At 45.2% G+C, this 23,124-nt stretch overlaps 1 protein-coding gene across 4 annotated transcripts in view; it reads right to left on the bottom strand.

The window, feature by feature from the left end:
• Positions 1-5,019: 5,019 nt before the first annotated feature.
• Positions 5,020-23,124, bottom strand: part of SETDB2 (SET domain bifurcated histone lysine methyltransferase 2) — an 83,017-nt gene continuing 64,912 nt past the window's right edge. For 3 of the 4 annotated variants that reach the window (XM_038569459.1, XM_038569456.1, XM_038569458.1), the window contains 9 exons: positions 20,091-20,198; positions 13,662-13,795; positions 11,881-11,921; positions 11,622-11,693; positions 10,054-10,106; positions 9,356-9,422; positions 8,400-8,531; positions 7,360-7,431; positions 5,020-5,920 (listed from right to left, as the gene is read on the bottom strand). In XM_038569459.1, the coding sequence (XP_038425387.1) occupies positions 5,739-5,920; positions 7,360-7,431; positions 8,400-8,531; positions 9,356-9,422; positions 10,054-10,106; positions 11,622-11,693; positions 11,881-11,921; positions 13,662-13,795; positions 20,091-20,198 (861 nt within the window). In that variant the 3' untranslated portion in view covers positions 5,020-5,738. The remainder of the gene's footprint in view (positions 5,921-7,359; positions 7,432-8,399; positions 8,532-9,355; positions 9,423-10,053; positions 10,107-11,621; positions 11,694-11,880; positions 11,922-13,661; positions 13,796-20,090; positions 20,199-23,124) is intronic. The other variant, XM_038569457.1, reaches the window with a different exon arrangement.

Raw genomic sequence — 23,124 nt, forward strand, 5'->3', positions numbered from 1 at the left:
TGTGCAGAGTTGTTCTTTCCCCTCAAAGATCAGTAATGCGCTGCCTCAGGAAGGAAGGAAGGAAGTCCTGACCCTCGCACGGCCTGGATGACCCTGAGGACTTCACGCCCATCACTGGGGGCCAAGGACCACATGACCCAGTACGGGAGGTGACTGAGGTGGCCAAGGTCATGGAGACAGCAGAACGCTGCCCGCCCGAGGCTGGAGGTAGGAGAGAGGACTCCAAGAGTTCATGTTTCATGGCTACAGCCTTTCAGTTTGGCAGGATGTCAGGAGCTCTGGAGGTAGATGGCGTGGATGGCGTGGTGCAGCACAGCCGTGGGCACGTATCCCCCCCCCCCCCCCCCCCCAATCCCCGCACTTGACCGTGGTTAGCATGGTAAGTTCCATGCTAGGTGTACTTTGCCACGATTTAAAAAAACAAATTGTTCCTGTGATTCTTAGCAGGTATCAGGCTAAAACGGGTGCCACGGTGAACATGTCCCCTGTTTCCCAGTTGTGTCCCCTCCCCTCAGAGAAATCCTATGGTTTTATTCCTGCTGAAAGATAATACAGGTGAACTGTCGCAGCAGAAAAATGAGGATCCTTGTACTTAAGAATTGAAGGGAAGGACGTAGTCCCTGTCCTCAAGGAACCTAGAAGTTATCAGAGACGAGAGAGAGGTTTAGGAATTGACACAAAAACATACATTTATAAACAGCTTTTCACAGCAGTGAGGGAAAACTTAATAGGTTAATATGAGAAGCACAAGTGTAGGGCAAAGTTAAAGCATCCTTTTCGCTCATTCCGGAACAGCAGGTAAGTGGCACAAGCCCAGGCTTAGGGGTAGGGGCTGATGAGCCTTCCAGAACCTGCCATAAGCAAGTCTGTTAGAATGGAGAACCTAAGCCAGGGCCCATTAGAAGGAAACGTGGGCAAGGCGAGCGTCTGTGTGTGTGCGTGTGTGTGAGGACGTTTATTTCCCACGGTGCCAGACGTTGATGTATTTTCTTTTTTAGTGCTCACGTTTTGTGCTGTGAGGTACGCAGAACGAAGCTTAGGTAGAGTAGATAATTCGATGGAAGTTTTTCAGTAGGAAGTGACATCGCACAAGTACAGGCCTGCGTCTGTGTTAATAGTTGGCCTCCTGCTGGCCTCCTTTATGACCGTCAATCCCGTGCTGCTCCACGGTGCCAAGTGACCTACCGTGGTGGGAACGACAGATGACGTCAGAAGGTAAAGCGAGGGGACGGGGGTGTTGAGTAAAGATCATGACACTAACACGCAGGTAAGCTTTGCTCCAGGATGTACCCTCAGGGAGGAACGTGGAGTAAAGTCACAGCTGGCTCGAGAGAAGGCTCAGCGTGTCTGGGACGGACTCTGGGCGCCTGTCGTTTTGGGGTCGTTTTCACTTCCTGAATTCTTATTTATTGTGGTAAAACATACATTTACCATTTTAACCATTTTTTAGGTGTACAGTTCAGAATATTGTAAAAATCGAAGTACAGTTGACCCGTCTCAGGTTGTCAGCAGGGCTCGACAATTCTGTGCGTGAGGAAGCGCCCGCTGGGGTACATGGCGTTACCGGCCTCCAGGCACCCGGTTCTCACGGTGCCGTTGCCCGTGTTCCCTGTGCTCTTCCCTCCATCCCCGTCACTGATGTTATGCCTACACGTTGGAACTCCCAGTCCTGCTACCTGTTTGCCTCTCCCGTCCCCCTCCCTTCTCTGTGCGTTTCTCTTTTCTGTTCACTTGTTTTATGTGTTAGATCCACATACACGTGGCACCATATGGTATCTGTCCCTGGCTCAGGCCACCTCGCAGAATACCCTCTGGGTCCCTAGATTTCCTTCTTTTTACGGCTGAGTAATATTCCTGTGTGAGTGTGAGTGTATGAGTGTGTGTGAGTGTGTGAGACGGATTCTTTATCCATTCGTCCATCCATGGATCCGTAGTTCCCTCCGTGGCTCAGCCGTCGTGGAGAATGCTGCAGTAAGCAGAGGTACATACGTTACTTCACAGGAGTGTCTTAGTTTTCCTTGGCTAAGTGGCAGCGCTGCAATTACTGGATCAGGCTACCTCTCGGTGTAGTTGTTGCAGGAGCCCGCACACCGCCTTCCGCGGCGGCTGCGCCGGTCTGCATCCCCACCAACAGAGCACAGGGGTCCTTTTCTCCCCACCTCCTCGCCAGCATTTGCTGTTTCTTGTCTCTCCGGTACTCGCCATTGTCACAGGTGTCAGGTGACGCCTCCTGGTCAGGTGATACCTCCGACTTGCATTTCCCTGATGCCGAGTACGTTTTCATGCGTTGTTGGCCATCTGTTTGTCATCTTTGGAAAAATGTCTGTGCAGGTCGTTAGCCCATTTTTTTCTTCAGAGTATGACTTTCTGGTGTTGGGTTGTATGGTCCCTCATTGATCTTGGATGTTAACCCCTTATCAGAGATGTCATTTGCATTGCAAGTATCTTCCTCATTCAGTAGTTTTCCCTTTGCTGATGGTTTCCTTTGCAAAGTGCAAAAGCTTCTTAGTCTGATACAGTCTCATTAGTTTATTTTTGCCTTTGTTTCCCTTGCCCAAGGAGACCCCTCCAGAAAAATGATGTCCCAGAGATGACTGCCTGTGTCCTCTTCTCGGAGTTTTGTGTTTCCTGGTGTCATTTAGGTCTTGAATCCATTTTGATTTTAGGCAGACGCTTGTCCCACTGACCCACCCAGGCATCCCTTGGCGTGATCCCTTCATCCTTACGTCATGACCTGTTTTCTATCTCTTGTTAGAGCCTTTGTTTTAATGTTTCTTTTATCTGATACGAGTATTCCTACCCTAGATTTTTTTTTTCACTTTCATTTACAACGTGTATATTTTTCAGTCCCTTCACCTTCTGCATGTGACTTTAGGTCTGAAGTGAGTCTTCTGTAGGCAGCATACAGATGGGTCCTGCTTTTTTTTTTAATCCATTCATTTATTCTGTGTCTTTTGATTGGAGCAGTTAGTGCATTTACATCTAAAGTAACTATTGATAGGTATGTTCATTGCCATTTTGTTAATTGTTTTCTAGTTTTTTTTTTTTCTTCTTCTCTTGCTTTTCCCATGTGGTTTGATGGCTATCTTTACTGTCATGCTGGATTCCAGTCCCTTGACCTTTTGTGTACGTTATCATAGGCTTTTGGTCTGTGGTTACCATGGGGTTCATATATAACATCCCCCGTGTATAGCTGTCTCTATGGAGTTGATGGTCAGTGAAGTTCAAATACACTGTTCAGCTTTTACTCCCTCCTCCATGTTGTATGTATGTCCTCTTGGACATGTTTTAATTTTGTGTGTCCCTTGACCAGAATGTGTGTATATACAGTTTAGCCTCCTTGCTAGTCTGGTATGTGAACACCGCACTGGGCGTACAGGGCACATGGTGCTGGGAGGTAGATGGAACGGCAGTGGACCGGCAGCGCTGGCTCCTAAAGCCTCTGGCTGCCTGAGGCCGGGGTCAGGGGCAGCAAGAAAAATAGCAGCAGCCAATACTTTTGTTCCCAGAGAACAAAAGAACTCTGCGGACTCCTGCCCCTCTGGCCCGCGTCCTAAAGTTAGTCAATAAAGCTTTACCTGTATCCCAAGTGCTTCCCAAACTCTGGCATCTGTGTGGTGTCTTGGGCCATTCTTTAGGGTGCTGGCTGTTGAAGGGCAGGGACCCCGTTTCCTTAGCTCTTTGGCTCCCCCTGAGGTGAGCCCCACTGTTGTTTTTAAAGGTTCTATTTACTTATTCCGGAGAGACCCAGAGAGAGGCCGAGACACAGGCAGAGGGAGAAGCAGCTCCCTGCGGGGAGTGGATGCGGGACTCGATCCCGGGACCCCGGGGTCAGGCCCTGGGCCCAAGGCAGCTGCTCAACCCGAGCCCCCCGGGCGCCCCTTCAGGTTGTGTTCAGAGTGAGCTGCAGCCTGTGTGTTGCTTCACCTCAGGGGAGAGGGGAGCTCAGGATGTTTTCGGCCCCCTACCTTCCTGCCCTCCATCCTGGAGTTTCTTAAATGCCCAGGTGATTCTGATGTGCGGAGGAATTTGGAAAAACAGTAGATTTAGACTTTGTCCCTCTGGTAGTGATGGTTCCAGGTGCGGTTGCCACCACAACGGGAGTGGGCCTGTTCTTTTTCAGCCGTACCGTATTCCTCCAGTGGATTTCTTGGAGGATTGTTACGTGCCAGATGCCATGCAAGGGGCTTGGGTGAGTCTCATTTTGAAATGTACCATTACTGTGAGCCAGAGTGCTGTGTTAAAAAATCAGAAATGAAACATATAAGGTTTTCAGGAATCAGACATGGTGGTGGTGCATAAAAATCCAAATTGTATATTGTTAGGATGAGAATAATCCCTTTTTTTTTTTAAAGACTTTATTTTTGGGAGAGCGAGTGAGGAAAGGGACTCTGCGCTCAGAGCAGAGCCCAACATGGGACTAGATCTCACACCCCGAGATGACCTGAAACCAGGAGTCGGCTGCTTAACCAACTGAGCCACCCTGGCACTCCCAGTTGAGAAAAATCTTTTAAGATTTTATTTATTGATTCAGGAAAGACACAGAGAGGCAGAGACACAGGCAGAGAGAGAAGCAGGCTCCCTGCGGGACTCAATCCCAGGATCCCAGTCCAAAGGCAGATGCCTAACCACTGAGCCACCCAGGTGCCCCTTGAGAAAAACCTTAATGATTCTTTTTCATTCTTGCATATTTCCACTGGTATTCAAAGAGTGGTTTTAAATTTAAATGTTGGGATCCCTGGGTGGCGCAGCGGTTTGGCGCCTGCCTTTGGCCCAGGGTGCGATCCCGCAGACCCGGGATCGAATCCCACATCAGGCTCCCGGTGCATGGAGCCTGCTTCTCCCTCTGCCTGTGTCTCTGCCTCTCTCTCTCTCTGTAACTATCATAAATAAATAAAAATTTAAAAAAATATTAAAAAAAATAAAATAAAAAATAAATTTAAATGTTTATTTTGAAGATGATGTATGTCCATATAGTGACAGCAGGTGAAAAGAAATTTAAAAAGCAGGTAAATTTGGTACAAGTGAAGTAAAAATAATCATTTATTCAATATTCAAATTTATTAGATCTGTCATCATGAGCTGGAACTAGTCTCAAAGGAGAAGAACAATTGATGCATTTATTCAACATGTACTGAGCATGCTAGGTGCTGGGAGCGTGTTGGGAACTAAACATAGGAATAGTGAGCTTTGCCCTCAGAGAGCTGATGGAAGATCGAGGGGATTACATTGGGAAGTGGTGACAGGAGAAAGAAGTACTCAGACAGAATGAGGGTGGAACTGGTGTAATGAGATCTGCAGCAGGAAAGGCAGAGAAAGGGAGAAGAGCAGTTAAGGCTTCACAGCAAGATGTGCAAAGGCCCTGGGGAGCCTTTACTTCCAGGAGCACCTTGTGTGTTACTGGAATCAACTTAGACACTGGAGTTGGGGGAAGGGTGGGCGGCGGTGCACCAGCACGAAGCTGCCCGAGGATTTTCAGTGCAGTGCAGAGGGCAGAAGAGATGGGAGGTAAGAGCCAGTGTACTTAACATTTTATTGGAGAGCAGACGTGAGATGATAATAAGAGGGAGGTGGTAAAAAAAAACACCCTGGCGGGCACGAAATGTCGACCAGCAAGAACAGGCAAGAGTTAAGGAGGATTGAAGTTTGAGGACCAGAGAGACAGGAGCAGCCTCGTCCTAACGATGTGTGGCTTGCCCAGGTCGGGTCTTCAGGGCACAGCTGCTTGGGTGCGAGCCTCATTCCTGGTTTTGGAAGGGGTAATCCTTGGACGACACAGAAGACACCGAGAGAGAACTTGACCTCGCATCTCTGTCTTTGTGAGTAAAGTACATGATGTGGTTCAGGTCCTGAAGTGCCTCGAGCTCTTCCTTCAGTTGCTGCTGCCTTTCTTCACAGCGATGGATCTTTCTCTGTATGGCTGCGGTAAGAAGAAACGCGACTGCAGTTTTACGAACAGGGTACCTCCCTAGCCCCTTCGGCCAGGAGCCTAGCACGTGTATGCCTTGCCGCCTCTTCTGGCTAGGGCAGTGCACCTCTGCATGTCTGAGAACTCAGAGCAGAGACTGTGTAAGCTTCAGGCAACACTGCCCCCCAGTTGTTGAGAGAGGGTAAGTGGAGGCAGCACGAGGTTAGAATATCAAGGATAAAGGCAAATCTTTCATTAAAATGCAGCCAATTTTTGATGTTACATAAAAGCTTTTGGTTTTATTCAGTAGCGGGAAAGCCTTTATTGTGGAAACTTAGGAAGAAGATCCTTAGGCTTTATAATAATGGTGCCACTCAGTGACAGTGTGGTTTTTTGAAGACCTCAAAGTTGAACAATATTAAATCATACATAAAATGTTCCTCTAGAATACCCGTAGTTAACTTTGTGGAACGTTGGAACGGAGCAACATTAAATTAGAAGCGTGTGTGTCAGTAGGGATGCCCCCTAGGGGTCTCAGTGTCTCCTCCTGACGCCCCACTGTGATGTGTATCTTCCTAGCTAACCTATGCACGGAGTGAAAACGCAACTTTTCACAGATGAAAGTCCCCTGCAAAGTAAGCCTTTTTAGAAAAAGACTATAAAAGTAGCTTTGAAAAAATATGTGGATGCTCCCCTCAGCAGTGTGCAGATATACTCAGGAGACTGTTAAAGGACAGGCCGTTTTTCCTGATAATAAATGTAATACAAAATCTGAATGGACAGTAGAGCACTGTGGTTGTGCAGTGCACAGCCTGTCCAGCTGTGTGGCAGCTGCATAGAGAAGCCACATCAGTCTCAGCCCTAAGTGGACATTTAGCCCGTTCTGAAAGCATCTTGGGGGCAGGACCTCCTCACTAAATGGGTGATTATTAATATACGGTGGTGTCATATTGGTTTCAGGTGAACAATGTGATGACTCAATAAAACCTTTCCATAAAATATCAACCACTTAAGTCTCTGCCCCACCAGGCTTGCTTCTGTTTCAAAATTGTCTTTAGAATCCATGAATTCCAGCCCTCCCTCCCCCAGTAAGATTTGAAGATGAATATTGGGAGAATTAAAATTTGTACACATCAAATCAAGGCGAGCAGCCATGCAGTAAGCTCCTGCTGAGTCCTGAACGTGTGGCCCAGCGACCTCCCACTTTGCAATCATTTAAAAAAAAGTAGAAACAAAAAATTGAGTCTCTTCCGATCACTAAGGTGTGATGTGTATGTAGAACATGTGGAAAATCGAAAGCAGCACTTGCAGCCACCTCCAGATAATGACCGTGTCCCCTCGGGTGTGAGGGAGGGATCTGAACATTCTTCTAAAATATGATTTCTATCACCTGAATAGTATTATATCCCTTGAGTATGTATAAATACTTGTGAACTATGCTGCTCACATACCTGCTTGAAAATTTACAAATGTGTCGTCAAACAACCTACAGTCAAAAAGTGAAGTCCCGATTTCTTCATAGTCTGTAGAGAGAAAAACATTTTGTTTTAATTTAAATGATTTACACAGGCAGATACCGCTCACAGAAAAACCCCAAATAAGGAAAAGTCACAGCACGGCACTGCGCGACCTCAGCATTAGACCGCAGGAACAGCCGTGTCCCTGGGGCCATGGTGGAAATGCAAATGCATGGCACCTCTACCCAATCAGAAGCTCCAGGGCCCGTCACAGGCTTTGACAAGCCCTCTGGGGATTCTGAGGGGCATGTTCAAGATTGAGAAGTGCTTAGTCTAACGTAAAGAAAAAATGAACATAAGAATATAATGAATGAATTTTTGGAAATGTTTGCTCTTAATTTCTCACTTTTGGGTTTTGCCCTCTAGAAAACCATCCCTTTCAAATGATCATATATTTGACCTCGTTGCCCACAGTATAGACCGTCAGGCTTTTTTCCTTGTAATGTAACTGTACTTAAACTCGTCGCGTAGGATCTACAAAGGCTAAGTGGCCACACACCTGCCTACACAAATGGAACTTCAGCTTCCCAAAGAGCTCTTTAGGAAAGGCCCCATTTAACTAAGGGAAACATCAGACCTTTTTTCTCCTGTAAACTGTGAGTTAACGTTATCAAAAAAGACATAAGGAACCGCATCTGAATCAAATCAAAACTGTAACAGAATATGCCATTCTCAGATGTTAGCGGCCAGGGGACAGGCATGTGGGTGCTAACCCTCCTGGTGTTTACTCTCAGCTCTGCACTTCTGCAAAGCACATCAAAACTTTGAGGGTGTCCGGGTGCTTTTCACTGAATTAATGAGTCTTAATTACCCACATCCTGTTGATGCGTAAGAGACTAGAGACCTGGAACAGTGAACTGTATTAAAGAATAAGATGAAAGAAATTGTATAGAAAGAGAACGTGTACTTTTGGTTTGTTTTATAAGTAGGTTTGCAAGAAGTCTCTACATGTAGGAATGTTGCTATTTCAGTACCTGAATCAGAAGCAGTGTCACCCATGAGTCTTTCCTGAATCAAATGAAGTTTGTCTAATATTTCTTCAAATAAATCATTAAGAAGCCCTGCTTCCTTACATTTCTTAAGAAAATCAATCTTCACAGTTGCATCTAAGAATTAGAAAAAAAACATTTTAGAAAGAAATGGTCTTAGGGCGGCTATCATAAATCCCTTTATGGTCACTTCTTCAGACCGTGCCTAGCGGTGGGTGGATGGACATAATCCGTAGGAAAACAAACACTGCACCTTTATCTTTTCATTGTAATTTCATCATACCTCGTGTTTTCCCAGCTGAAACAATGTTACAGAAAGTGAAAATAAAAACTTCTCGGCCTAGACTAAGTATCTGAATCAAGAGGATTCTCTAAAATGGAGCCCCCGGGATCCCTGGGTGGCGCAGCGGTTTGGCGCCTGCCTTTGGCCCAGGGCGCGGTCCTGGAGACCTGGGATCGAGTCCCACGTCAGGCTCCCGGTGCATGGAGCCTGCTTCTCCCTCTGCCTGTGTCTCTGCCTCTCTCTCTCTGTGCAACTATCATAAAAAAAAAAAAAAAAGATTTAAAATGGAGCCCCCATCGTTTTTTTCTGTCACAGTAACTGTGTGTCATTATGGAATGTACTATTTCCTTGACAGAAAGCTGGAGTTACTAGCTTCAGCTTCCTGGGGGTGGGTCATCGCCGTGTTCCGGGCTCAGGGAACCCTGGCTTCCAGGCCAGGACGTGTATCTGTCCTGGTACCAAAGGATAAGGGACTGTCCCCACCTAAAGTACCTTGATCTCCTGGGCTTAGGATAGAGTGGATAGTTAGGATAAAAGGTTTTTATTCTTATACTTACTACAAGTCTACAGGGATAAGGGGGAACCAACTTTGAAATCAATGGGTTATCATTTTTATGAGTATCGTAAGGTCATATTCAATACAAAATTTATAGCCAACCTGTGTGTCTGCCATCCTCATCCTTCATGTGTTTTAGGAGTCTATTCAGTGTCATCGCATTAGGTGGCTAGAGGGAGAGAAAAATCAAGATCACATCGGTTTTGTTGGCATTTGATATTGGGTAAAGCGAAAACAGTCTTTTGTTGCATTTGCCTGTGGTGAATATCATGCTGCGCATTTGTTTGTAGTTTACATGTAAATGTCACATTATTTTTGTATAACAAAACACCGAGAGGAATGGGCTTCTCCTGTGTAGACAGCAAGCGGAGAAGGTTGCTGGCATATATTAATTTAGCTCATATAAGCTGTGTAAAAACAGTTTCAAATCCCCAAAACATTTCATATACTTTACATACAATAGGAATGCACAAAATTTTTGAAAATCACGCATTCTGCAGGTCAGGTGTGGGCCGTGCAGCTGAGAAGCACTTGGCTGAGTCGGGATGCTCTACTGCCCCTCTGCCCCTCTTAGGGCCAGAAGCACACGGCGCTGACTTGGTACCAGGACACCCGTTACAGAGGCCACGGGACTGTCGCCTCCTGAAGGCTACGTGTTAGCACACCCAAGACACACCCAGCTTGTCTTTTACATTCATCATATTATGGTTCTGTTATCATTTCACCTGATGATCTTTAAATGGTTAAAATAAAGAAGAAACCGTGTAAATAACCAGAAAGCTGTAATAAAGTCAGATTACCTGTGCATGAATGCCTGTTGAGAGAGGTCTCTTTCCTCTTTTTCTTTTCACTCCTGAAAAATCAGTGGAAAATAGAAGTCATGTAGAAACTGGAATCCATAAAGGAAAAGACCGATTTTGACTACATAGAACAGAAAACTCTTACAGCAGACTTACACTACATGTTTGCAACATATGATAAAGCACCAGCTTCTAAAATACAAAAATCTTCTAGGTCAATATAAAAAAGACAGTTGAGTAGAAAAATTAGGAAAACAGGGAACCTTGTAGGACGAGTTGATTAGAAAAACAGGCTGGGTCACAGGACAACAAATATACCGCTTAAAAGATAGGGCAATACACTCAATTTTACTCCTAAGGAAAGACATGCAAAACAATAATTTTCACCTATCAGACTGGCAAAGATGGTGTTTAGCGTCTAATGTTGCAAGGATTGGGGTAATGGTGTGCTGCTGGTGCAGCCGCTGTGGGAGATGATGCGGTGGTTGTCATCACAACCACCTTGTGTATACTCTTGACCCAGCAATCTATAGTTTTCCAAATGGTACAGTCACATAAAGGCCCACAGACGAATGGAGAAAAGCGTGAACTCCGCTATTCAGTGCGATAGGAAAAAATGGAAATAACCTAAGTGTGCATCGTGCAGAGAGTAGTTCAGCTGTAACTCAGGCAACTGAACAGCACACAAGATGGAATGTAACGCAGCCTTTCAAAAATAAGGTAGATCCATTTGTACACGTACGGAAGGATCTCTGAGTGAAAGCAAAATGTAGTAGTAGGTCAGTTTGTATATACAGGAAATTTTTAGAAGAATTCAAATGAAACGGATAGTTTCTTCTGGGGCGAAGATTCCTAACAGTGTCATAATCTGCCTTTTAATACCAATACATTAAAAACTTTTTTTTTAATTTAAAAAGCTGGGGCACCTTGGTGGCTCAGTTGGTTGAGCGTCGAACTCCTGGTTTGAGTTCAGGTTGTGAGCTCAGGGTCATGAGACCCAGCCATATGTCAGGGCTCCTTGCTGGGTGTGGAGCCTGCTCGAGATTCTCTCCCTCCCCTTGTACCCCCACCCCTGCTTGTGTGCATGCTCCAAAAAAGAAAAAAAAATTTTTAATTAAAAAAAAATCCCTATTACATTATTGTTACCTTTCCCTATCAATAAATACTGATTGAAGCTATGTTTTTACAGTCATCCCTGATAAAAGAGTACTAAAAAAATGAGGGTAACAATATCGTTTAGAGAGTGCTATTTACCACTAAGACTGCAGTTGGCCTGATACGGAGCTAAGCCTTTTCCAGAGAGGTCCTGATTCCCGGCCCCGTGAGCCTTCCAGATTCAGTGCTGGTAAGACACTGCGGTTCAGGCAGTAAGCAGAGGCCACTCGTGGGGGACGGTCCATCCCGTAACCCCCGGTAGCAGGGCCCAGTCTCCCTTAATCAGAACCTAAGAGCTAGCCATGCGTTCTTAGGAAACATTCAGGGAACGTGTAGCAATTTATCAGTTTCTGTGCACTGGAAATCCTGATACTCTTTTAGAAGAGAGGCAGTCACAAGGCAAAGCTTTTTACCACGTCCTCGTTTGGTCCTCGGATTGTCCTGGGGATGGAAGGCAGCAGACAGAGAGTTTCCTGGGAGTAGGTCTAGTGTGCAAGGAAGAAAAATGCGTCCGTCACACGGCATAGAGAAACCAGCAATTTTCTAAGCATGTAAGAATGTGACTTGAAACTCTGTACTTAGGTCAGTGAGGCTGGTAAGTCAGACTCTCCCGTGTCAGTCCTATGCATGTGCCCAGCTCTGGACCCTCAGGACTAAACCTTGGAGACTTACCGTTAGCACTGCTCCCTGGAGCATGTTGTTGGCAGAACACTCTGAAAACAGGCAATTTCAAAGAACCGTTAAACATCTTTTACTTAGACTTTTATTTATTTCTTTAAGATTTATTTATTCATTCATGATAGACAGAGAGAGAGGCAGAGATACAGGCAGAGGGAGAAGCAGGCTCCACGCAGGGAGCCCGACGCAGGACTCGATCCCGGGACTCCAGGATCATGCCCTGGGCAAAAGGCAGGTGCTAAACCGCTAAGCCACCCAGGGATCCCCTTACTTAGACTTTTAAAATACCACACCTATGTTCTTATGATTTAAAAAGGAACTAGCCTGTTTCTCCTGATGGCTTCACCCTAGATATCTGCCCAAGGAAAATGCTGTCAACACCGCGAAGTGCCTGCCCCTCTCGCTGCCCCGGGGGCCCCCCCGCAGAGGCCTGTGGGCCCTGAGGGAGCAAGCGGTCATGTAGGGAGAGCTCAGGACCCAGCTCTAGGCCGGGTTTTCACCTGGCTGCACAAAGTCCTGCTGACTTTCAACAACGGCACACAACTGCGTGCATGGATTTCGGGGGAAGCTCATTTTCTGACTCAGCAGGCATCTCCCTGGACTGTAGAGCTGAACCGCGTGAATCCAGGATAGATCAGTGCCCTGGAACAGAAGGACGCAGCGCAGGCCAAGGAGGAGAACCGGAGACAGTGAACTCTGCAGAGCTTTTGTCCTCCTCAGGCCCAGCTACGTGCCCCTGGCTTTCCTTACGGTGCTGACCCCCAGGAGGCACAGTCCCTCTTGCCTGTGGGAATGCAGGAATGCTTTCTGTCTTACACACACACACACACACACACACACGTTTCCACCTCTCACGTGCAGTCTTCCTGGCAACCCATCCCCTGACCTGAGCAAAATTAATCTCCTCAATCTTTTGGATTCCAGGATCTGAGCACTTCTGTTTGCCAGGCACTTACTTTTTTTTTTTTTAAATTATGGAACATTTCAGACGCAAAAGTGGAGGCTCCCGACCCATCACCCAGTTCAACAGTTATCAACTCAAGACGAAGCCGGTTGTGTGTGAATCCCCTCCTGCTCCCATTATGCCATGTGCTTCTATTAGTCCCGGTCTTTCTGGTCCTTCCACATGGTGACAGGTTCCCTGAGATTCAGTCCATGTCTGTTCCTCTATATTCTTACCGCACCTAGCAAGGTATCTTGTCTGTCATGGGCACTCTTCACAAATGAATGTTTTTTTTTATTTGTTTGTTTTTTTCACAAATGAATGTTTAAGTAAATTTAAAAATGCATAGATGTTCACCTGATACCTGGTAATGACAAAAATGATTGTTTCATTGGGTCTCTATTAATTGGTTCTCCTGATTATACAAGATCAGTATTTTTGCAAACTTGGAGATGTAGCAGAAATTTGACTCCTTTTTGTTCATAGCTCTGCTAATAGTGTGTCGAGTGGGTGTTTGAGGTCATCGTGGAAGTCTTAATAAAATGAGCTCCTTGGGAAGGTAAAAAAATAAAAAATGAAAATTTTATAACCCACGAGCTTCTGAGCAAAGCAAATATAAAAAGTATGGTATAGGGATTCCTGATGGCTCAGTCAGTTGAGCGACTGCCTTTGGCTCAGATTGTGATCCCAGGATCCTGGGATCGAGTGCCGCATGGGGCTCCCTGCATGGAGCCTGCTTCTTCTCCCTCTGCCTGTGTCTCTGCCTCTTTCTGGGTCTTTCAGGAATAAATAAAATCTTAAAAAAAAAATAAAACTGTTCCATTATACATACTTATATATTCCTCGCAATCCATCAGTCTGTAGAACCGCATGGTCGTTCTTGGCACAGAAGAAGTGGTAACTCCTGTTACAGGCTTTTACGTCACATCCCACGGTAGCTCCCCTCCGATTACAGAAAGCACATGTCTACAGAAGAATGAATTTTACGAAAGTAAACACCTGCTTTTCATGATCTTTGTTAAAACATACAGACATCAAGTGTTATTTTTAAGCACAGCCACATCCTGCTGCTCATTTTGAAATTTCAGCAAAACCTCTCTTAGTAAACTGCTAGGTTGGCACTGACCTGTAATGATCTGATTAAAAGCAGAAAACCCTTCTTGCTTCAAAAAAATACAAAACCCCAAACCTTTTTACAGGAGATAACTAAAAAGAGATTTATCCTGCTGTAGGCAAGGGGTCCTATTAGGGACACTGGGGCTCACGGTGAGGGTGGTTGCTGATGGTGCCACTGAGCTGTGTGGTCCACCCGGCCCTCCCCTCTCCTAGACTCAGATCCCTCCCTGCAAATAACCCAAATAACCCTGCCTTTCAGGTCTTATAGTTTCTACTGAGGGCAGCGTGAGATTAAGCGAAACCTCTCTGGAGTCTATGTAGTAGGGCCAGGAATTTAAGATTAAAAAACAAAACCCTGAGTAGCAAATTTTTTTAAGTTCAATTTATTATTATTTTTTTAAAGATTTTGTTTATCCACGAGAGACAGAGACACAGGCAGAGGGAGAAGCAGGCTCCCTATGGGGAGCCCAATGCGGACTCGATCCCAGAACACCAAGATCATGCCCTGAGCAGATGAAGGCAGATGCTCAACTGCTGAGCCCCCAGGCGCCCCTTAAGTTCAGTTTATTTGCTTTCTCGCTTCTATATATTCGCCAATTGATCTGGTATTTTACGTATGAAGGTGGTGTGGAGATGGCTAGGACGGTGTGTGGCCACAGAAATCTAACTGGTTTAGGGGAGTCCAAGCCATGCCCAAAGTGATTTGATTTACATCATGCTCTGACTGAAGGGGAAGCTCGATGAAACCACCTTGCAGAACAGGAAGTAGCTCAAACAATATCCCAAAGTCAGCACAGGCAACCATACAAGTAAAGACAATTCAAACATGGGTAAGAAATTAGATTATGCTAAAAGTGGGATTTCAAATCAGAGCACAAAGAATGATCATTTAATTTGGAGGCCACCTGGCATTATGTGTAGAAAAAAAATAAAGTTAGTTGTATCCCTACCTCACACTGTATTCTCAAATTTCACATGGATTAAGATGTGAACTATGAGAAAAAGTTTTAAAGTTAGTAAAAATGTATAAAGTTAAAGTCAGGAAAGCTAAGCAAGGAAGGAAACTCAGAAGCCACAGAGAAAAAGACTGATGCTCTGACTACATAAAAAAATTTAAACTTCCATTTTTATGGTGACAGCTACCAGAAAAACAATGAAAATGTCTGAAAACAGAAACAGACTCATAAATACAAAGCATAAAGTGGTGGTAGGTGGAGTAGGTGAAGGGGATTAAGAGGTACAAACTTTTAGTTCTTAAAAAAGTAAAGCACAGGGATAGAATGCAGAGAATATAGTCAATAATACCAGAATTTGGTGACAGATGGTAATCAGGCTTATTGTAGTCATTTCATAATGTACATAAATGTCAAGTCATTGTGTTGGGATTCCTGAAATTAATATTGTATGTCAACCACATCAACAGAAAAAGAAAAATGTTTGCTGCGTAGTTGATAAAGGTTTAAGATGGATAAATGCAGAGAAAAATGGGAAGATGCAAACCACAGAAGAAATACAAATGGTTAATAAAATTTGATTCACTTGAAGACTACCGAGTAAGCATGATGCGGCGGGCAGTGTCCTGGGGGGACAAGGCACTCGCCCTTGTGGAGTGAACATTCAAATGGAGAGAGACCATGATCACATAAAGCAAACTCAAGAACACAGTGATAATACATGTGTGGTAAATGTCTGTACAACCTGGGGTTTGTGTCTTCTCTTTCTTTAATGATACCTCTTAATGAACATACGTTTAATTTTAACGACAACAACAAAGTAAATAAATACCTAACTCCAGTAATTATAGCAACACTAAGCCTACAGATGTCAACGTTTACCAAATGCTTAGTGCAAAGAACAAGCTAATAAAAATACATGAATTACCTTTTTTAAAAGACAGTGATGATACATGCCTTGTAAGAATTAAGGTGAGGTGACACTCACTGGGTCCCAACTTCAGATTGGGGATCCATAAAAGCCTCTCAGGAGGTGATGGAGAAGTTTAGATTTGAATAATAACCAGAGCTCCCAGTAGGCAACAACAACAACAAAAAGCAGGGGGAAGGATATTCTAGGCCGAAGGTTCTATGTTCCTATGGCAAGAGTGAGCTTCCCATTCATTGGCAAGCTGACTGGGAAGACGGGAAGGTGGGCTGATGCCTGAGAAGAGATGTGCTTCAGGGGAGAGTCAGAGGTTACAACCCAGGGGTAAGTAAGGGCTGGGTCCTGTAAGGGTTACAAACCAGGGTAAGGAGTTGGGGGTTTTGTCTTGGTACAACAGGAACATGAAGTGATCGATATTTTATTTTTTAAAAAAGATTTTATTCATCTGAAAGAGAGAATGAGCTGGGGGAGGGGCAAGGATGGAGGGAGAGGGAAAGAAGCCCAAGCAGACTCAGTGCAGAGTGTGGAGAGCAGAGCCTGGCGTGCAGCCCAGTCTCACAACCCTGACAACACGGCCTGGGATGAAATGAAGAGTCAGATGCTCAACTAGCTGAGCCACCCAGATGCCCCAAGATGGGTATTTTAAAGACACTACTGTGGCTGTGTGGAGAATGGGTGATGGTGAGGATGAGCCGGAGAGAGTGCAGAAAGAACACGCCTGGGTGACGTGAGCAACCATCCTTTACTGCCGTGGGTTAGTGACGGAAGCTGGGGGCCTGCAGGGGAGCACTGAGCGGATGCTGGGCTGGGAGCTTGACGAGAAGATGACGATGGATGAACGGTAGGCGGTTCACTGAGGTGAGGAGGGAAGCGTTTGGATGGAGTACGTGGGTGCAGGGGCTGGAACTGTGTTCTTTGGCCAATTTAATACGAGACACTAGTAGGTATTGACATACATCTGTCAGGTTGGTTATCACAGCGGGAGGAAAAGTATGGAATTGAAGCCATGGGAACTAGAAGAGGTCACACAGGAAAGAGGTTCAGGTGGAGGAAGGAGCCTGGGAGACTCCGGGGACTGCACACTTGGGAGATTCAGCAGACAAGGAAAAATAAGCCAAGGTGCCTGGGAAGAAGCAACCAGAAAGGTAAGACACACCAGCAGTGTGTGCAGTGAATCAAAGGAAGAAAGTGCTGGGGGCTGAGTTGCTTAAGCGCCTGCCTTCGGCTCAGGCCACAACCCAGGGTCCCAGGATCCAGCCCCATGTCAGGCTCCCCACCCTGCAGGGACTCTGCTTCTCCCTTCTCCCTGCCTCTCGGGCCACTTGTGCTCTCTCTTTCTGTGATAGATAGATAGATAGATAGATAGATAGATAGATAGATAGATAGATAGATAGATAGATGATAGATAGATAAAATCTTTAAAAGTAAATAATTTTTTAAAAAAGTGCAGGGCACGGACAACTGTGTGATAAATACTGATGAAAGGTCAGCTAAAGACAAAAGTGACATTGTAATGGACGGGCTTTCTGTGTACGAAGGAGGGTTTCAGATGATATATGCTGGAGGACCTAACCTGGGAGAGGGCGGCATAGGGAGGTGAATGGGGTAAAGGGAAAAATGTAAGAGGCTAGTCCTTAAGGACGGGCAGGTGATGACTTCAAAGTCATCAGTGGAGGGCAGCCCCGGTGGCTCAGTGGTTTAGCGCCACCTTCAGTCCAGGGCGTGATCCTGGATACCCGGGATCGAGTCCCACATTGGGCTCCCTGCATGGAGTCTGCTTCTCCCTCTGCCTGTGTCTCTGCCTCAGGAATAAATAAAATAAAATCTTAAAAACAAAACAAAACAAAATCCAGCCAAGTAAATCTGGCCATCTAGTTGGTTTCTTTTTTTAAAAGATTTGACTTATTTGACAGGGAGAGAGCACAAGCAGGAGAATGAGCAGGGGGAGGAGAAGCAGGCTCCCTGTTGAGCAGGGAGCCTGATAGGGGACGGGATTCTAGGTCCCACCTCTCTCCCCCCGCCCACCCCCCCCCCCCGCCTCCCCCCCTCCCCCCCGCTCTCTCTCTGTCTTTCATGAATAAATAAAAAAACAAAACAAAAAAACCCCCAAAGTCTAAGTGGAGGGTTGACTTTGACAACAGGTAGGCCCCAGAGTCTAGGAACAGAGGTGGATGGGCAGTGGTTTGGATGGTAGGACTTCCTGGCTAATGGCTTCCATTTCTCAGTAAAAATCACAAAGACAGGCACTGAGATGAACCCTGATGTAAACCACAGAGTGTGGGTGTTCTGACGACGTGCCAATGTAGGTTCGTTAGTTGTGACAAGGCACCACTCTGGTGGGGGAGGTTGATAAAAAGGTGGCCATGAACGTGTGGGTGCAGGAAGTACATGGGAATCTTTGTACTTTCCCCTCAAGTGTTCTGTGAACCTAAAACTGCTCTAAAAGAAGTCTATAAAAAAAATAAGGCACAGTCATCAACTTGGGGATGGACAGTTGAGGTCAGGAGATGTTTTAAAAAAGAGATGAGAGGATATGCAACAGTAAATGTAGACGGTGGAGGGTGACATGTGGAGATTCCTGTTGAGGTTTGTGGCCATGAATCTAAGATCAGTCAACGCATTTGTGGGGCTTTGTACAGTAGTTCGACTGTGAAAGTGCCAGTAGGACTCAGACAACAGACAGGTGCATTGCCCCGGGGCAGGGTGGTGGCAGGGGGGATTGGTTTACTAGGTGAGTAAGGAGACGTGCGCATGGACGGTGGGGACAGGGAGCCCAGGGTGTCTGCAGGACGGCGATGGTGGTGCTGGGCTGTGGCTGTGAGGTGGGGCCACTGACGGGCAAAGGCAGCACAGAGGAACCGTGGGGGCTGGGTGCGCCGGGAGGGAGGCAGGTGCCCGAGGAGAATGTTCACCCTCCTGAGCCATGAGAGAAGGCACACAGTAACAAGATTTGTGACATCGTTTCCGCCAAGGGCTGGGAAAAGCATTCCTTCATCCACAGAAGTATGAAGTGGCACAGCCTTCCTGGGCGACAGCTTACTAGCGTATTTCAGTATTATTAGGGGAACTGCCTTTGACTCAGCCGCTGCACTCCTAGCAATGGGCTTATGGCAGTGTTCAAACAAGCACACAGGACGTGTGCAAGAGGTCCGCAGCTTTAGTTGTTACAGTGAAAAATAAAAGTTGACTCATGATCTAATGAGAGCATGCTTTCATGCATTCTGGGGTATCCTGTGGAATTCCGTGCAGTCAGGAGATTGCCACAGTCATATGCCTATAGTTTTAGGAACACGGCATGTCTCTCCTGCCCTCCAAACTTCTGCACATCCTACTCCCTTTTGCTGGAGTTCCTCCTTCCCCATCTTCTTTACCCTCACTCCTCTCCAACCAGGAAGGCTTCCTGGGCCCCACCTGCACTATGGTGTTTTGTTTTTGTTTTTTTTTTAAAAAAAGATTTTATTTATTTATTCATGAAAGACACAGAGACACAGAGAGAGGCAGAGACACAGGCAGAGGGAGAAGCAGGCTCCATGCAGGGAGCCTGACGTGGGACTCGATCCTGGGACTCCAGGATCACGCCCTGGGCCAAAGGCAGAGGCTCAACCGCTGAGCCACCTGGGCATCGCAATGAAGGGCTTTTCATAGAGGAAGGCTACTGTAACAGAACCAATGGGGTAACTGCTCTATACTCTGTCTTCCCAAGGGGAGCCAACCCAGGTCCAAGGTGACTGATCCTGATTAATTATGTGCAAAAGTTTTCAGAAAGGCTCTTATTCCATGCCTGGGAAATGGACTCTTTCTCTTGCCAGACAGGAACAAGAAAGACTGACACTGCAGTTGTTGCCTGTGACCACCGTGTGAGCACAAGAGAACCAACTGATGTGGACAGGATGATAGGAAGGATGATGGGCTCCTGGGGACACCATTAAGTCACTAAATCAACTGACTCTGAAGCCAGTTTTCCCCCTGGCTAAGTGAGAAAATAAGCACCCTTTTCATTAAAACCAGTTTGAGTTGGGGGTTCCTTTTACTCACAGCCAAAAGCATTCTAACTCATATCTACTTTGCTGGCGAAGCGTGTTGTAGTTTATTTTAAAATAGTAAATGTTCATTTGAATCTAAGTTTCCAGTACAGGTCCTATGTATTTCAGCTCCCCAAGATGTGTTTCTATCCCTGGTTTACCAATCAAATCGACCTCCTTTTGGAAACATCCCCTTCAAGATCTGTTCAACTTGTAGGAGTAATAAAATCATTTATACTTACCAACTTCCTCCCTCTGTGGATTTCTTTTTTTACTGATTCCACATCAAAATTTCTATCTTGATTACGTGGATCATGATCCTCACATTCCACAAGTGCTGAAGAATATAGCTACGGATTGGGAAAAGAAAAAATTCAGAGTATGTACAAAGTACCGCTGAAAGCTACAAATCAGAAAATGGTATCATGAGGTACTTACCAGGAGTGGAAGATGGATTGGGGGTATAACAGTGACCACCTTCTGGGGTATGTAAGCAGATCACAAGCCACCCTGCTTTTCTTTGGAAGTGGCCCCGATTCCCAGACATATTTTATACTGCATAACCCTGACCCCCAGTGGTTAACTGGACCTGGTTGGGTCCCTGACCCAAAGCTGAATCAACTGGACTCCCTCTCCTGAGGGAGTGGAATAGACTCTGAGCCACAAAGTAGAGAGCAAGCCAGTATACAGAGAGGAATATGGAAACGAAGGCCAGGGAGGACAAGATGGGTCCCTGATGGCTTCCTAGCTACTGTTCTTAGACCTGCCTGCATGCCTGCCTTCAGGAGCCATGAAATGCCCCTGCAGTCTGATTAAAAATCCACTTTTATGTTTACGTTGGCTCAAGTTTCTATGTGTTACCTGAAACCAAAAGAATCCAGCCTCTCTCTGAACTGAATGTCAACATTACACAATGCAATCACAAAGCTATCTGCAGATTCAATGCAATCTCTATCAAAATGCCAATAGCAGTCTTCAGAGAACTAGAACAAATAATACTAAAATTTGTATGGAACCACAAAAGACCCCAAATAGCCAAAGTAGTCTTGAGAAAGAAGAACAAAGCTAGAAGTATCACAACCTCAGATTTAAGGATACACTATAAAGCTGTAATAAAACAGTCTGGTACTGGCACAAAAACAGACATATAGATCAATGGAACAGAACAGAAACTCCAAAAATAAACCCATGATTGTATGGCCAACTAATCTTCAACAAAGGAGACAAAAATATACAATGGGGGAAAAGACAGTCTCTTCAATAAATGGTGCTGGAGGGCAGCCCAGGTGGCTCAGCGGTTTAGCGCCGCCTTCAGTCCAGGGCGTGATCCTGGAGACCCAGGATCGAGTCCCATGTCCAGCTCCCTGCATGGGGCCTGCTTCTCCCTCTGCCTCCCCCCCGCCCTTTCTCTGTCAATCATGAATAAAAATATAAATAAATAAATAAATAAATAAATAAATAAATAAATAAATAAATAAATAAATGGTGTTGGAAAACAACACACACATGCAAAAGGATGAAACTGGACCACTTTCTTATATCATACACAAAAATGAACTTAAAATGGATTAAAGTCCTAAATGTGAGACCTGAAACCATAAAACTTCCAGAAGAAAACATAGGCAGTAACCTCTTAGACGTCAGCCATAACATTTTTCTAGATCTATCTCCTCAGACAAGGGAAACAAAAGTAAAAATACATTATTGGGACCACACCAAAATAAAGCTTTCGCACAGCAAAGGAAACCATCAATAAAATGAAAAGGCAACCTGCTGACTAGCAGAGGATATCTGCAAATGATATACCTGATAAGGGATTAATATCCCAAACAGATACAGAACTCCTGTGACTCAACACTAAAAAAACCAAATAATCTGATTAAAAATGGGCAGAAGACCTGAAAAAATATTTTTCCAAAGAAGATGTACAGATGGCCAACAGACACATGAAAAGATGCTCAGCATCACTTAACATCAGAGAAAAGTAAATCAAAACCACAATGAGATGTCACCTCACACCTGTGAGCATGGCTGGTATCCAAAAGGCGAGAAATAAGTGTTGGTGAGGATGTGGAGAAAAAGGAACTCGCATGCACTGCTGGGGGGAATGTAAATTGCTAAGCTACTGTGGAAAACACTATCAAGTTTCCTCAAACAACTAAAAATAGAAATACCATAGGATTCAGTAATTCCACCACTGGGTATTTGCCCAAAGAAAATGAAAACACTGATTCTGGGACGCCTGGGTGGCTCAGTGGTTAAGCTCTGCCTTCGGCTCAGGGTGTGATCCTGGAGTCCCGGGATCGAGTTCCGCATTGGGCTTCCTGCATGGAGCCTGCTTCTCCCTCTGCCCGTGTCTCTGCCTCTCTCTGGGTCTCTCATGAATAAATAAATAATATCTTAAAAAAAAAAAACCACATTGATTCAAAAAGATACACTACCCTGTGACACTCACTGTGTTTACTGCAGCATTATTTATATGAGCCAAGATATGGAAGCAATCCAAGTATCCATTGGTAGATGAATAGAAAAAAGAAGGTGGTGTGTGTGTGTAATATATATAGTATATATTAAAAATATAATATAATATTATAAAATATTTATAAAAATATAAAATGGAATATTACTCAGTCATAAAAAAATGATATCTTGCCATTTGCAACAACATGGATGGACCTGGAGGGAATCATGCTAAGTGAAATGACAGAGGAAGACAAATACCATATGGTTTCACTTATATGAGGAAACTAAAAATAAATGAGAAAAAAAAAAAAAAAAAAAGGAAGAAACAGACAATAAACTGGTGGTTGCCAGAGAGGAGGGTGGGAGGGTATGGGCAAAAAGGGTGAAGGGGGGCAGCCTGGGTGGCTCAGTGGTTAAGCTCTGCCTTCGGCCCAGGGCGTGATCCTGGAGACCAGGGATCGAGTCCCACATTGGGCTCCCTGCATGGAGCCTGTTTCTCCCTCTGCCTGTGTCTCTGCACCCTCCCCCCACCGTCTCTCATGAATAAATAAATAAAATCTTAAAAAAAAAAAAATGGGTGAAGGGGAATGGGCGGTATAAGCTTCCAGTCATGGGATGAGTTAGCCACAGCGTAGGGAATACAGCCAGTGGTATTGTAGGTATTGTAACTGCACTGTATGGTGACAGACAGTGACCTGGATGGTGAGCATAGCACAACTTACAGAGTAATAGAATTACTTGATATGTCTATACCTGACCCATGTAACATTGTGTGTCAACTACAATTGTTTTTATACTTCAGTTAAAAATATA

Source organism: Canis lupus, chromosome 22 (assembly GCF_011100685.1).
Source record: "Canis lupus familiaris isolate Mischka breed German Shepherd chromosome 22, alternate assembly UU_Cfam_GSD_1.0, whole genome shotgun sequence".
NCBI classification, from domain to species: Eukaryota; Metazoa; Chordata; class Mammalia; order Carnivora; family Canidae; genus Canis; species Canis lupus.